This window comes from Ambystoma mexicanum, chromosome 9, assembly GCF_040938575.1.
Source record: "Ambystoma mexicanum isolate Mex_15411 chromosome 9, UKY_AmexF1_1, whole genome shotgun sequence".
NCBI lineage: Eukaryota > Metazoa > Chordata > Amphibia > Caudata > Ambystomatidae > Ambystoma > Ambystoma mexicanum.
In genome coordinates this window covers 709,039,519-709,053,089 of record NC_090931.1, presented here as the reverse complement: position 1 = coordinate 709,053,089, position 13,571 = coordinate 709,039,519, and the positions used below count along the sequence as shown (strand labels likewise).

The window sequence follows — 13,571 nt, the reverse complement described above, 5'->3', positions numbered from 1 at the left end:
CACACAACCTCCATATGGTGCGTAAATCACTTTCATATAAAATAGATGCCTGGGGCCAGTTTTGTGAACATTCATTCCTCCGCTTAAGCAGTTCTTTCCATCCCTACCTCCCAGCTCAAAAAGGAATATTCTTGTCTGCGTCATTTCAAACGTAGTCAAAGAACGAGAAAACAAGTGCAGTGAAAAGACTATAATGCATTTCTTTTCGTGAAACATCTCCTAACAGTCAGCATGCTGCTGATACTCTGAAAATGTTGTTCTTTAGACACTGTTTGGAGGCCGCAGGTTTCCCAGTAAGCAAATACACACAAACCATGAACTACACTGAAAGAGGCACTGTGTATATTTCACTGACTGGGCAGAAAAGGCCGTGTGCATGCAGCATATTGTTCCCATTATATGGGGTAACTTCAGAGGACGTATATAAAGGATGCCAGGATCCCATGCACATCACTCAGTCGCATATCCATCCAGCAGCCAACATGGGGAAGGTAAGGCTACTTCTGGCACAGATCCACTTTCAGAAACAAGAATTCACTAATGTCATGATATGATTTCAATTCAAGCATGAACTGTGTAAAACATGCCTGGCTTTTATGTTTTTGTCCCTAAAATCATTCATATTTGTTTATTTTTGCATTTATTACAGCGCTCTAAACCCTTAGGTGTCAAGGCGCTAGCAATTTGCGAGCGGGCAGGGCAAGGTTTAGATAGATCCTTGTGTGAACAACCAAGTTTTCAGCTGCTTACAATAAGATTGTTCATCTCTTAGCGTTGTTGGCAGTTCCTTCAAGCGTTTGGCTGCGGTGACAGGGAAGCTGGTTCCCCCAGCTCTGGTACGTCAGAATCTCGGGGTGATGAGACAGTGAGTGTATGTGATCTTGTTGGTCTCAGAGCTTGGGTCTTTGAGGTTTTCTGAGACATGTAAGGGGGGAGTGTTAGACAGGCACTTGTGAGTGATAGACAGTGTTTTGAAGGTTATATGTTCTTGAATTGGGAGCCAGTGTGCAGCAATTCTGGCCAGTGAGATGTGCTCATGTCTCAGAATGTTAAGGGCCGCCCAGAGGGTATTGTTTTTTATCACTTGAATTTTGTGAATATTTCGCTTGGAAGGGCCCACGAAAAGTGCATTGCAATAGTCTATCCTGGAGCCAATCAAGGCACAAGTGATTATGATGCAGCTGTTCTGGGGTTAGGAATTTGCTGCAGGCGTTGATGATTTTAGATGTCATAGGTTTGGCTGCTTTTATAGCCCTAGTAGAGGATGTAATCGTGCTGAAAATTCCGGTTTCTAGCACTCTTATTGAAAATTGAAAGCCTGGAAACCTAGAATTAGATCACAGTTAAGGACTGCCAGAGCCTTATTCAGTCTGCTAGTTCTCTGCCTACTTTTAACACAAGGATAAATAACGGGTTTCCAATGACAATCTGGTAGTTTCCCTTGTGTGTTTTCAGCCACTTTTAACTGATTTAACATATTTACCCACACAACCACCCCCTCTTATAAGAGTACTCCTCTGCTTAAAACTGTGTGCTGTTTGTCTGGTACTTTCCACCGTAAGGCATGTGCACGTCTCTGCACCACCCTCTTCCTCCCTCTTTTTTTGCTACATTGTCGTGCTTCCATTTTGCAGCCACTCATTATAGAGCATGCAATTGAAAGCGTTCACCATTTTGGCAGCCGGCATCTGGATTCCTTCTAACCCATCTATGCTTTTTGGAGATGCAGCCTCCGGAATGTACACCGTGGTCCAGCTGAGGCCTGACTAGTGATGTGTAGTGGTAACATAGTTGTCTGTTTATAATGAACACTGTGTATCCCCAAATTCAATTGAACATATTCTTGTTTAATACATTTCTGGGCAACGTATTTGATGACATCAAAACCCCTCTGGTGTTTGCTTACCTTTAAGAACTCGCCATCTATCGGCCTACACCCCATATAAATGCATTTGCACCTGTATTGAACCTCAGCTTGTGTAGTTCCTCAAGCACACCTGTATTTTGGAAACGCAAATTGTTCACCATTCACACATATGTATCGATTGGGTGGGGGAGGTATACACTAAGGATAGTTGGAACATGGCCTGTATTCTCTGGTATAAGACCGCTTTCTGACCTCCCCCACGACTGCACGCACGGGTGCTAAAGGCGAAGTAAAGAAAGAAGCACGCTCCTTCAGCCCTCAGAGCCACTGAGGGAACAGTGTTGAGTCAACATTGAAGTTAGACTCCTGTTCCTGACGCGGCTTCGCAGAACTGATGAAAGGTACATTTTCCTTGTTTTTCTTTTCACTTTGCTTTTGGCACCCGTGTGTAATGCTGGTATAACTCTAGGGGGTGGTCCTACTGCCACCAGTAATGACCCACCACCCGCGTTAATAAACCCTTGCTTCGCTCTGGCCCTTAACTTGGGAGGCGGGCCATTACAGCAAAGTCAGCCTTCCCCCGAGGGTTAAATCAGCTCGGTATTTTGAAAGGACTCTCAAGTCTGTTGCTCTTAAATCGAGTACATCAGTTCCCCGGTGGCTTTTGGAATGTGAATTAGGATTCTGGACCCTTGGTTTGCTGTTATTAAATGTGTGCTTAGGGGAAGCAAAATCAGAAGCCCAATCAAATGAATCTGCAGCTTCTTCTTAATTGGTCGTTGTCTGAGATCTTGCAATGTGTCTGAGGTCAATGAGCTGTTGTGCAAACACATTCAGCTCTATTAATGGGAACCTCCCTTCCTCACAAAGAGCAGTTTCAAAGCAACCAGAATGCAAACATGTGATATGCCTTAAGGCTCATTGTGAGTCTATAGCCATTCCCTTGTGTTTAATGTCTGCTTAACTCCCCTCCATCTTTGGAAGCCTTTGCCTCTTGTGGGACCAGGTATCAGGGACAAGACAATTGCTGCATTTTTTCATGTATTCATTTATTCATTCGTTTTTGCAATTGGGGCACTTTCCGAGTTCATAAACACTTATATCTGAAGTACAGCAGTGCGACATTACCACAACGCTATAAATGGTGTTTAGAGTGTGGGCTGTGCTGGAATTTGAAGGAAGACTGGGCCTTGTTCATACATAACACTGAAAGTCAATGGACACAAAACAAAGTGTTGTGGTGGAATTGCTACACCCCAAGGTATCACCTCTAGATCATTTTGGGTATAAGTTGCAATTATGGGCATGGTGTCACGATTTCACCACACCTAGGAAATTATAATAAAACCCTTTTTCTGAAATACCCACCATTTAAAAAAAAAGAAGAAAAGGTGTAAATGTGCTTATTTTTACAGCATTTATTATTGCCCAATACCTATTATGTAGCATGCTGATGGCTCACACATATCAAGAAACTCCTGCATGCCAGAATGCATTTGTTTTACCTAGACTACCTTTAATGCAGAGTGTTCTTGATTTATGAAACAGCGGATGGATGTCAGGGCAATGAGCTGTCTTCTGCTTCCGAGGCCAATTATTCCTTCCCCTCTCTTCTGAGGCTGCCGTGGATAAGGTGCCAATTAGCTTTATGGGGGACAGCTTTCCAAAGGGTTCAGCAAATCATGTTGGCCAACAAACAACAATTGATCATGTCTAATCAGAGGTAGAAGTGCAACAGAAATGTTGCAGAACCGACCTTGCCAATGGCAGAGAGAGGATAGGATGGTAGCATGGAGACGCATCTTGTGTTAAGAAGTTGAGGGTTGGAGAGGGTAGAAACCCAAAGGACGGGATTCGTGAAAGAAGGCTGTGCTACTGAATTGTTCTCCTCTTGTTTCATACAGTCAATATAGATTTCATAGAGTGCATTTTAAATCTGCAATGAGAGCTTTAGAGCTTTAGATAATTTTCATCCTGCATTTCTAGATATTCTGTAAAAAGTGTGGGGGAAGAGGCCGTTTTATTTCTCTTTTGCTGTCAATCTGGTTATGACATTCTGCGCTTTTTCAAAATAAAATAAAGTGAACGAAAACACGAGGTACTGCAAACTCTGTTTTCCGAAGAGCTAATTTCAAGGGGAGGAGGCAAAGCCCTGATATTTTCATGTAGTGAAAAAATGTTGTCACATCAGGCCCTCCTGCTATTTACAGGGTCTGGGTGCCACTGTTGGAGATGCTGATTGTGACCCCACATTGGCATGGCCATAGCTGTGATTATGTAAACAAGACATATTCACACCTTTAAATATATGCAAAAAATGGACAGGGGCAAACAATTCCAAAAGGATTCATAGATACAAGAATGCACGTTGTTTGTTTTATGCATCAATGCACTGCCAGGGATAGTAAGGAGAACAAAATACAACACACTTCCCAAAATGCACCCTAGTAAGCAGAACAAAGCTCACTAAGCAGTTCCCTCCACAGCCACACTGGAGATAGAAAGCAGCACTTAATGTACATGTGATGTTTCTTCAGCAATATGAACCAAGAAGAGTGGGTTTTCTGGCGTTGACAGCCCGGGGGCCGAGATAGAAGCTCAGGCAAAGTAATGGCCTTGATGTAGGCCTGGTCTGTTACCAGCTTGTAAAGCCCGTATTTAGGTACACATGGCTACTAGCACCTATGTCATGTGCACCAGGCTGCAGATCACGCAAACCAATTCCCTTAAAAACATGAGACAAAACCCTCTATCTTGCCTTTCTCAGGTCAAATATATAGTACTGACCAAATGGTCCTATAAGAACACACATGAAATTTTAAAAGTTCCATATCATGTTCTCTCTATGCGTGTGCCCAGATGTGGTCATCACATTGGTGTGAATGTTGTCCATGACAGTGAGAGTTATACATACATTACAAACATAATAAAGCAGGAGGTGAACAATATTGCCAGATGTGAGTTATTCAAGTGATTCCATTATCATACACTGGCTGGCCCATGCAGTAAAATATACAACCCTGGCTCTAATGGGTAAACGGTGCCATAAAAGGCTGCGGCGCCGTTAACCCATTACCACCTTACTACGAGGTCCCTTTGCGGGACCCGACCTGAACGGCTGGTCTAGATCAGCCATTAAAGTAGGGACCCGCAAAGGGACCTTGGTGCTAAGTACGGTACAGCAATTTGCGGTACCGTACTTAGCGCCTTCCCCAGTCTCATTGAGCCCTATTGGGCAAAAATGGGAATGGGGAAGGGCCAATGTTCAATGGGAATTACCGCCCTGCCAACCTTGGATTGGGGTGGTAATTCCCCATTGAACATTGGCGGACTCGTTACGATACTGCAGTGTCCTGCAGGGGATGCAGGCATCACCATAGCGTAAAGACAGACTTCTTAGCCACCAGATCAGCTGGTGCCCTCCTGAGGGTGCTGATAGCATCAAAAAGGTTATCCGGTAAAACAAAGGACATTCTTTAAGAATAAAATAAACAGTCCATAACTTTGAGACGGACTATTAAGCGTAGTAGCATTATTGACAGTCACTGAGTTACCATTGATTCTTTTTTACTTTGACCTCCTCAACTAATTTATATTATTTTTTTCAAAATAGATCATCTTCTACGAGGACAGGAACTACCAGGGGCGCTCCTACGAGTGCAGCTCTGAGTGCCCTGATCTGAGTTCTTTCTTCAGCCGCTGCAACTCCATCCGGGTGGAAAGTGGCAACTGGATTCTCTATGAAAACCCCAATTTCCGGGGACACCAGTATTACCTGAGAAGAGGAGATTACCCAGACTTTCAGCACTGGATGGGTTACAATGACTCCATCAGGTCCTGCCGCTTGACACCACAAGTAAGTGGGACTCCCTTTTGTTTTGTGTATGGATTGTTAATCTATACCTCTTCACAAGCTTTGGCCAATTAAGTAAACCTCATGATCGAGTATGTTAGTGTGGTCGTGCTAACACTCATAATAATAATACTTCCAAGCATAAGGCCTAAAGGCCCAACACATATTTGAGCCTCAGGCAAGACAAACCTTGGGCTGCATAAAGTTGCACATGGAAGGACTCAACAATACTGTACAGTAATTATTAACTGAACAAACTATTGGATGATTTCAATTACTGTTGAGTTAATCATGATCTATTTTCTACAACTAAAATAACTTTCTTTTCCAAAATATTCATAAAGTTGCTAAAAGAGCCTTAAGAAGGAATTGATTAATTGCGTGTAGACTTACTTGTCATTTTGTAAAAAAAATGGAAAATGCATTCATGGAACTTTCAACATCGGCACTTACTTGTGAGTGAGTCACTTGCATTCAAAAACGGAAAGGAAATGGATCGAGTAAATACAGGCGAAATTACCTTAATCATTTTACTCTACTTTTAGTGAAACATGTAAATGCTGACTGAAAATTACGCTTTATAGATAACATTTACACAAGATTCTTCTGGAAATGGTCAATAGTTTCCACGAAAATCCCTTATTTTTACTCCGACATGAACATCTCACCCTGGCGTAAAACAGAGATGTTGCGTGCGGAGCATAAAAGTGGGGGACAAACAGTAGTTCTCCTCCCAACTCCCACTTCATTTGCAATACGTGAAGAAAATGTCCCAGAGCAGTAAAATAAGTTTAATGACTGGCATACACCCTTCATGCCTCATTTTTGTACTTATTTTAATTTTCCAGGGCATAAAAAATGACCCCCTTAGTGTTTTCTTCGATAAAAAAAGATTTAATGATAAGACTCCTTCTGATTAGCAGAATTCAACAGTCTATATTATTGTGTGAGGCACTGGGCCTCATTAGGACCCTGGCGCTAAGTGTTTAACAGCGCCGTAAAAGGCTGCGGCGCCGTCAAACACTTAGCGCCTTACTACGAGGTCCCTTTGCGGGAACCGACCTGAACGGCTGGTCTAGACCAGCCGTTAAAGTAGGGACCTGCAAAGGGACCTTGGTGCTAATTACGGTACCGCAATTTGCGGTACCGTACTTAGCGCCTTCCCCATTCCCATAGAGCCCTATGGGGAGAAAATGGGAACGGGGAAGGGCTATGGTTCAATGGGGAATTACCGCCCTGCCAACCTTGGAATGGGGTGGTAATTCCCCATTGAACCATGGCGGACCCGTCACAACACCGGCACCAACCATGGTGCTAATAGCGCCATGGTTTAGTGCTGGTGTTGTAATGAGGGCCACTCTCTTAACATAATGTACATTTTTGAAAACAACCAAGTTCCTCAATACATCCTGCATTTACTTTATTGAGATACACGTGCTTAAATCTAAAAAAAAGTTTTAAAAAAATGCCTGATGTACAGTAACATGGTAGCCCAGCATTACTATACAATTAAGGATCCATGCTTGGTTCTCTTACAACAGGCATAATAAAGAAATGTTACCATAGTTGTGCATTTTTTGTTTTACAGGTTGTCTTACAAAATAATTTACTGAGTTAAATCAATGTTAAAATTGAGTTGCATGTTTATTTTGTTCAAGAAAAAATTGATTATCAGGTGCATTATGTAAAAAATGACAATATTCGCTGATACAAAGTACTTTGTATTTTCAAGAAATGGTTTATGACAAACAAGCCCAAGCTTAGTTCACGTAAAAAAGAGGTAGCTATGATCATTTAATTAAGTAAAATGACCCCATTCAAAGAACAAGACAATTTACCTTGTATATAGCTCATGCCACAATCTGATGTTTTTCTTGTTGCTTCATAATATGTGGTATTAGTACCCCAGGAATGCAGAGTGAGCATTGTGATGTAACAGTCACACGGTTCCCAACATCCATATCCTTCTTCATGTCACCAGAATCCTTCTATATGACGTCAAAGCCCTCTGTAGCCTAGATTCCTCCTGCAGTTGCACCTTCTGCCCTCCCCCCATGTGACCTCTCAATGTTAAAGTGTCTGGGCTGCTTCCGCATATGCACCCTGCCCCTGACCTACAAATAGCTTTCTGACCCTCACTGTGGGCTATATTTGGTGGTAATGACCGTGAGCTTAAGTTCAGCCTTCCTGGTCATTACCACCTGCTGTCACCCACAGGATCAGGCTATAAAGCTTAATTATTTACCAACTCAATGGTACTCATTTCCTCAACCTTGATGAAGGGGTGAGTTGGCCCAGCTTGGATTTGAACCTGTAACTACTGGTTTGAAACAGGTCTCAGTGGCAACTGATTTTCTCTTCCACTATCTCACTGGTTTAGTGTTCAGATTCTTTTATCATTCTACATTTCTTTTTCAAAAGAAGCGTCCTAATGCAAGTCTTTTTTTTCTTTGTCCTGTTTGTCATCACAGCATCGTGGCTCCTACAGGATAAGGGTTTATGAGCGAGAAAACTTTGGTGGGCAGATGATGGAGTTCTCTGAAGACTGTCCACATGTTCACGAGCAGTTCCGCTACCACGACATCTACTCCTGTAATGTGCAGGACGGACACTGGATGTTCTATGAAGAGCCCAATTATAGAGGACGTCAGTACTACCTGAGGCCAGGGGAGTACAGGAGATACAGTGACTGGGGTGCATCAAGCCCTAGAGTTGGCTCTTTTAGGAGAGTTAGGGATCATTATTAAGTTACCTACAGGGAGAAGGCTAACATATTCATGTAATATAATAAATTTGAGCAGAGAATGAATACGTTGTTTTCCATACTTATTAACATGTGTCTGCAATATGTTTTTAAAAGCTTGATAAAAGGTAAAGAGAGATCAAACTCGGCTACTAAAATTGAAGAGAAATACACATTTTCCTCTTTACTTTCTACAAAGGTAGAGACATCACAACAGTTACACTAAAAAGGTAATGCATTTGAAATCTACATATATAGTTCAGTTTCACCCACATCGCAAACCACACTTCAACTCACCACTACCATCCCTTCTGTACACTCATCCTCACACTTGGCTCCCCAACTATGACATGGTTTAATGCAAGTTACTGCTAACAACAATATCTACTGTCAGAATGATGTGCCCAACAGTCCCCTCATTCTCTTATTGCCTCTTCCAGTGTATCCTACTTTGTGTTATGGTGTTCCACCGGCGTCATGTTCATCTTCTTTCAGTGGGTGTACCCCAAATCCCAGCGTTGCGCCCACTCCTTTTTTCTCTCTACATCCTTGTCCTCAGTGACATCAACTCCTCATTTGGCTCCTCCTACCAGCTATGCTGAGGAAACACATTTTCTAATGTCATTCCTGTCTGATAACATCCAACTCCCCTGCTGTCCGAAATTTTGAGGTGCATTGAAAAAGTGACATTGCACATTCCATCTTCATCACCTCGAGGACCACTGCTGAAGTAGGACAAATATTCAACATCCATAAGATCCTTCTCTGCCTCACGTCACACTGTGCGAGGACCCTGCTTGATACTCTTGGCTAAGCAAATCACACTACCCTAACAGCCTTCCCATTGATCTCTTGCACTACTCCTTCCATCCCATGAGAAAATAATGAACTTTGCCACTTATATCATGATAATTCTCATATATACCACTCAGGCTCCTCCTTCGGGCAATATGTGGTTTCCTTAAAGTGCAAGAAATACCCAGTTACAACTCGTTACCTAGCAGCTCAATTTAGTTCACCACTACTCCCTTTGATTTAAGTCTGGTACCTCCCACTGCACATTCATACCAGCTCTCTAGGCCCTGGTGAAAAGGTGAGCTGGGAATATTTGTAGTTTAATTTCAAAACAGCCCATGAATATTTGTCAATAACTTGGGTCTCATGAATTCTAGAATGAACCTACAGTGGGATTAGGGAGCATGACCTGCTCGAAATAGTTAAATACTATGGGCCTCATTACGAGGCTGGCGGTAAGGGGTTAACGGCACCGGTAAGGATGCGGTGCCGTTAAACCAATACTGCCGCATTCCGAGGTCCCTTAGCGGGTCCCAATAAGGCTGGCTGGTTTTACCAGCCTCCCTGAGCGGGAGCCGCTAAGGCCCCAGTGAGCTAATAACGGTCCCTCTATTTGCAGGCCCGTTATTAGCTCCTTCCCGATTCCCATTCAGCCCTATGGGGGCTCGAATGAGAAAGGAAATGGTTTTCAGAATGGGGATTTACCGGGTCCTCCAAGGTTGGAATGACCCGGTAAATCCCCATTCCGACTACCCGGACCCGGAAACGACTTTGGAGGCAGCCATGGTGCTAATAGCTAATAGCACCATGGCTGCCTCCAAACTCGTAATGAGACCCTATTTCCAGCAAGTGTTGCTAGAAATGGTCTTCTCTCTATAGCGAGTGCAGCAGGCCTGTGCAATGAATAGAGTGAATACTAGGTCTTGATTGAAGTGAGAAGTTTGCAGTACACTTGGGACTCTTCAATCCCTTCTTTTTTTATTGATTTGCATGATGGTTAACAAATAACCTTTTGCAAAAACAACACATATGGAGGTAATGAAAATAGGAAGGCGGAATGGTATTACCGGCATCGTTAACGGGTCCGGGCCATTACGACCCAACAACACACCAGTACCGCCACCGCCCGTACCATGCCCCTTCATACCGGCCTGCGCGCGTACACGTGCCCCTTTGCGGTGGAAATACCGGGATGCCGGTAATAGGAGGACATCACAAGTTACGCTGGCATGCACTTACCGGCATGCCGCAGGCGGTAAATAGGGCCTGCACGACGGCGGCCATACTGGCATCACGGACCACCCGTAAATAGCAACCTGCAGTGAAGGCAACTGCCACAGGTGCACACAATCACCACAGGTGGAGTCATTGGAGCCTGTCCCAGTATAAAAGGAGTACACCCACACACCACACCACTTCCCACACCAAAATGATACCACTAGCTGTTGCAATCATGGGGCTGGAGGACATGCCTGTACTGCTACAACTACAGCAACAACAGCAACTACAACAACAACTACAGCCACAACAACAGGCAGCACAGAGGAGACGCAGGAGGAGAAGGAGGGTGAGAGGCCGAGCAATTACCACCAGTGCAGCCAGTAGTACCTCGTAGGCATCCACCAATCCCTCGCATCAGACCCAGCCCATTCAATCTAACCCCTGATCAGATCCACACTCTGTTCCGGTTGGACCGGGCCACCATCACCACCATTTTGGACATGATACATGACGACATCGTCAGCCTCATAGAAATACGCACTGCCCCCGCTACTAAAGGTGGTGTCTGTGCTCCACTTCCTGGCCACAGGCACCTACCAGCACACAGTGGGCCAGCTGCATGGTATATCACAACCACTCTTTTCATGCATGCTGACCTAAGTGCTGGATGCCCTCCTGAAGCATGCTAGCACCCACATACCCCTACCACGGACTGCCCAGGAGATTGCCAACACCAAAGTAGGCTTTCATGCACTGGCAGGCATGCCCAATTGCGTTGGTGCCCTCGACTGCACCCATGTCAACTTAGTAGTCCCTCATGCCATAGAGGCGGTGTACCACAATCACAAGCAGTACCACTCCATCAATGTGCAGATGGTATGTGACTCCAGCAAGATCATCACACATTGTTGTGCCCGATATCCCGGATCGACACATGATTCCATGGTGCTGCGTAACTCCACGCTACACCGTCACATGGAGCGACATGCTGGGCGACGTGCCTGGCTGCTTGGTGAGTTGCCTGACTGGCCCATGGCAGTGCATCAGGGTTGTGATGTAGGGGGATGCTTACTTCACCTGGGTGGGAATGGGCGGTGAGTGGACAATCCACTCAGAGCTAAACACTTCAGACCTGAACCTCCTAACCCGGACATGACACATCACTGCCACACATTGGACCAATGCCGTACATCAATGACAACATGTAAGACGCACAACCAGGCCACCATGGGTATGTCAAGCGATGCATGACTAAACATGAATACAACTGTGCCAATGTGGCTAGTGTGATTAGGCACAGAGTAGCATACACTGCAATCATGGGAGGCAAGACATCCTTCCGCATCCACAGTACATCCGCATCAGCATGCAAGTTCACACCCTGCATCATCTGTAAAATGCCATCCAGACTAGCAAACCATATTGCAGTACACAATGCATCCAAATAATCTTTGTGCATACGTACAGGGACATGTGCATGTTAACAGCAAATAGATGCGGCCATGGCTGTGAATCCTGAAGGCTCAGAATGACTCACACAGACCTCTCAGTACTCCCATGCAGGTGATGGAGGATATCGCTTGAAGCCGTGGCTACTTACCCTGTGCGGGACCCGCGTAACAGCCATGAAGAGGAGTACAATCGGGTTCATACCCGTACCCGTGTCGTGATTGAGCAGACCTTTGGCCTGTTGAAGGTGCGGTACCACTGCCTAAGCAGGTCTGGTGGAGCACTCCTTTAGGGGCCTGAGAAGGTGGCAAAGATCACCATGGCCTGTGTCATGCTGCACAACATGTGTGTACAGAGAAATATACCACTGCCACCTGACATTGACATGCATGCACCGGGTGAGGATGATGAGGATGAAAATGGAGGAGAAGCAGCACCCCTGCCAGTATGTGATGCACAAGATGTCCGTGCTGTACGCCAATCACTGATTGACGAATACTTCTGAACCACAGGGACATTGATGGATATGTGTCAATACTACACTGAGCACTGGGTCCATGTGGACATGCACAGAGGGTATGTGGGGAGTTGGGCACTGTGCACTGTCATGAATAAAATGAATACACACGCAATGAACAATGTCCAGGCATTAAATGATTTATTCATGTAAACTACAGAAAAGTACCTCACCCCTCCACCACTCACATGCCATCTCCCCTCCCCACCCCCAACACACCAACATGCCCCACAACCCCAATGAACTCCCCATTCCCCAATGAACTCTCCATACCCCCAATGAACTCCCCATACCCTAATGAACTCCCCATTCCCCCCAATGAACACCCCCTTATTCACCTATACACCACTGACACCACCTCCCCCACTCCCATTGTTGTCCCACACTATTTGCATGTCTTCTTTGTGTCCGGGGGCAGCATTTCGGACTGCCTCGCACTCCGCCTTGTCAGTCACACAAGGCTGGAGGGTGCAGAGGATCTGGGTGTGGAGGATGGGGTGTATGCCGTAGGGATTGGCACGGCTGGCGCAGGTTGTTATTGTTGCATGTGCTGCAGTATGCCAGTCAGGACATGCGTGACGGCCCCGAAACTGTCACGCATCATGAACGCAGAGGCATTTATGGTGGCAGTGTTCCCTGCAAAGGCCTGAGCAATCTCTCACCTTGTGTCTTCTCCATCAGCCACATATTGGCGAATAACTAGTTCTAGCCTGTAGTCCTGCCTTGCATCCACCCTTGACAGCCGTGCCTCAAAGTCAGTGGGAGCAGCAGAGGTTGAGGGTGCTGCGGCTGGGCGTGGAGTTGCAGGGCTGGCCTCGGGGGTGGTACTCAGGTCGGAACTGTGCAGTGCAGGATCCGCAATGGGGCTGGATAGTGTGGCCTGAGTGTGGGGTTGGGGGACTGAGGGGGGGTTGGGGTGTGTGGATATGCCACATGGATTGCACCTTCTTGGTCCACGTACTCCTCCGCTCCTATGTGAATGTCACTCAGTGGGGCTGTGGCTGCTGCCTCACCCACGGAACTTGTTGCAGCAGAATGGGTGCCACTGGCCTCCCCTTCCACTGTTGTTGGCTCCTCTGTGCTTGCAGTCTCATCCGCAGCTGTGGGGCCCTCATGTGCCGGCATG

The 13,571-nt window shown here is 45.5% G+C and overlaps 1 protein-coding gene across 1 annotated transcript; it reads left to right on the top strand.

Annotated features, from left to right (window-relative positions):
- The first annotated feature begins 482 nt into the window (after positions 1-482).
- LOC138489726 (gamma-crystallin-3-like) lies at positions 483-8,471 on the top strand. Its single transcript, XM_069617370.1, has 3 exons — positions 483-491; positions 5,481-5,723; positions 8,192-8,471. The coding sequence occupies exons 1-3, from the start codon at positions 483-485 to the stop codon at positions 8,465-8,467; spliced, it is 528 nt and encodes a 175-aa protein (XP_069473471.1). The 3' UTR covers positions 8,468-8,471.
- The last annotated feature ends 5,100 nt before the right edge of the window (positions 8,472-13,571 follow it).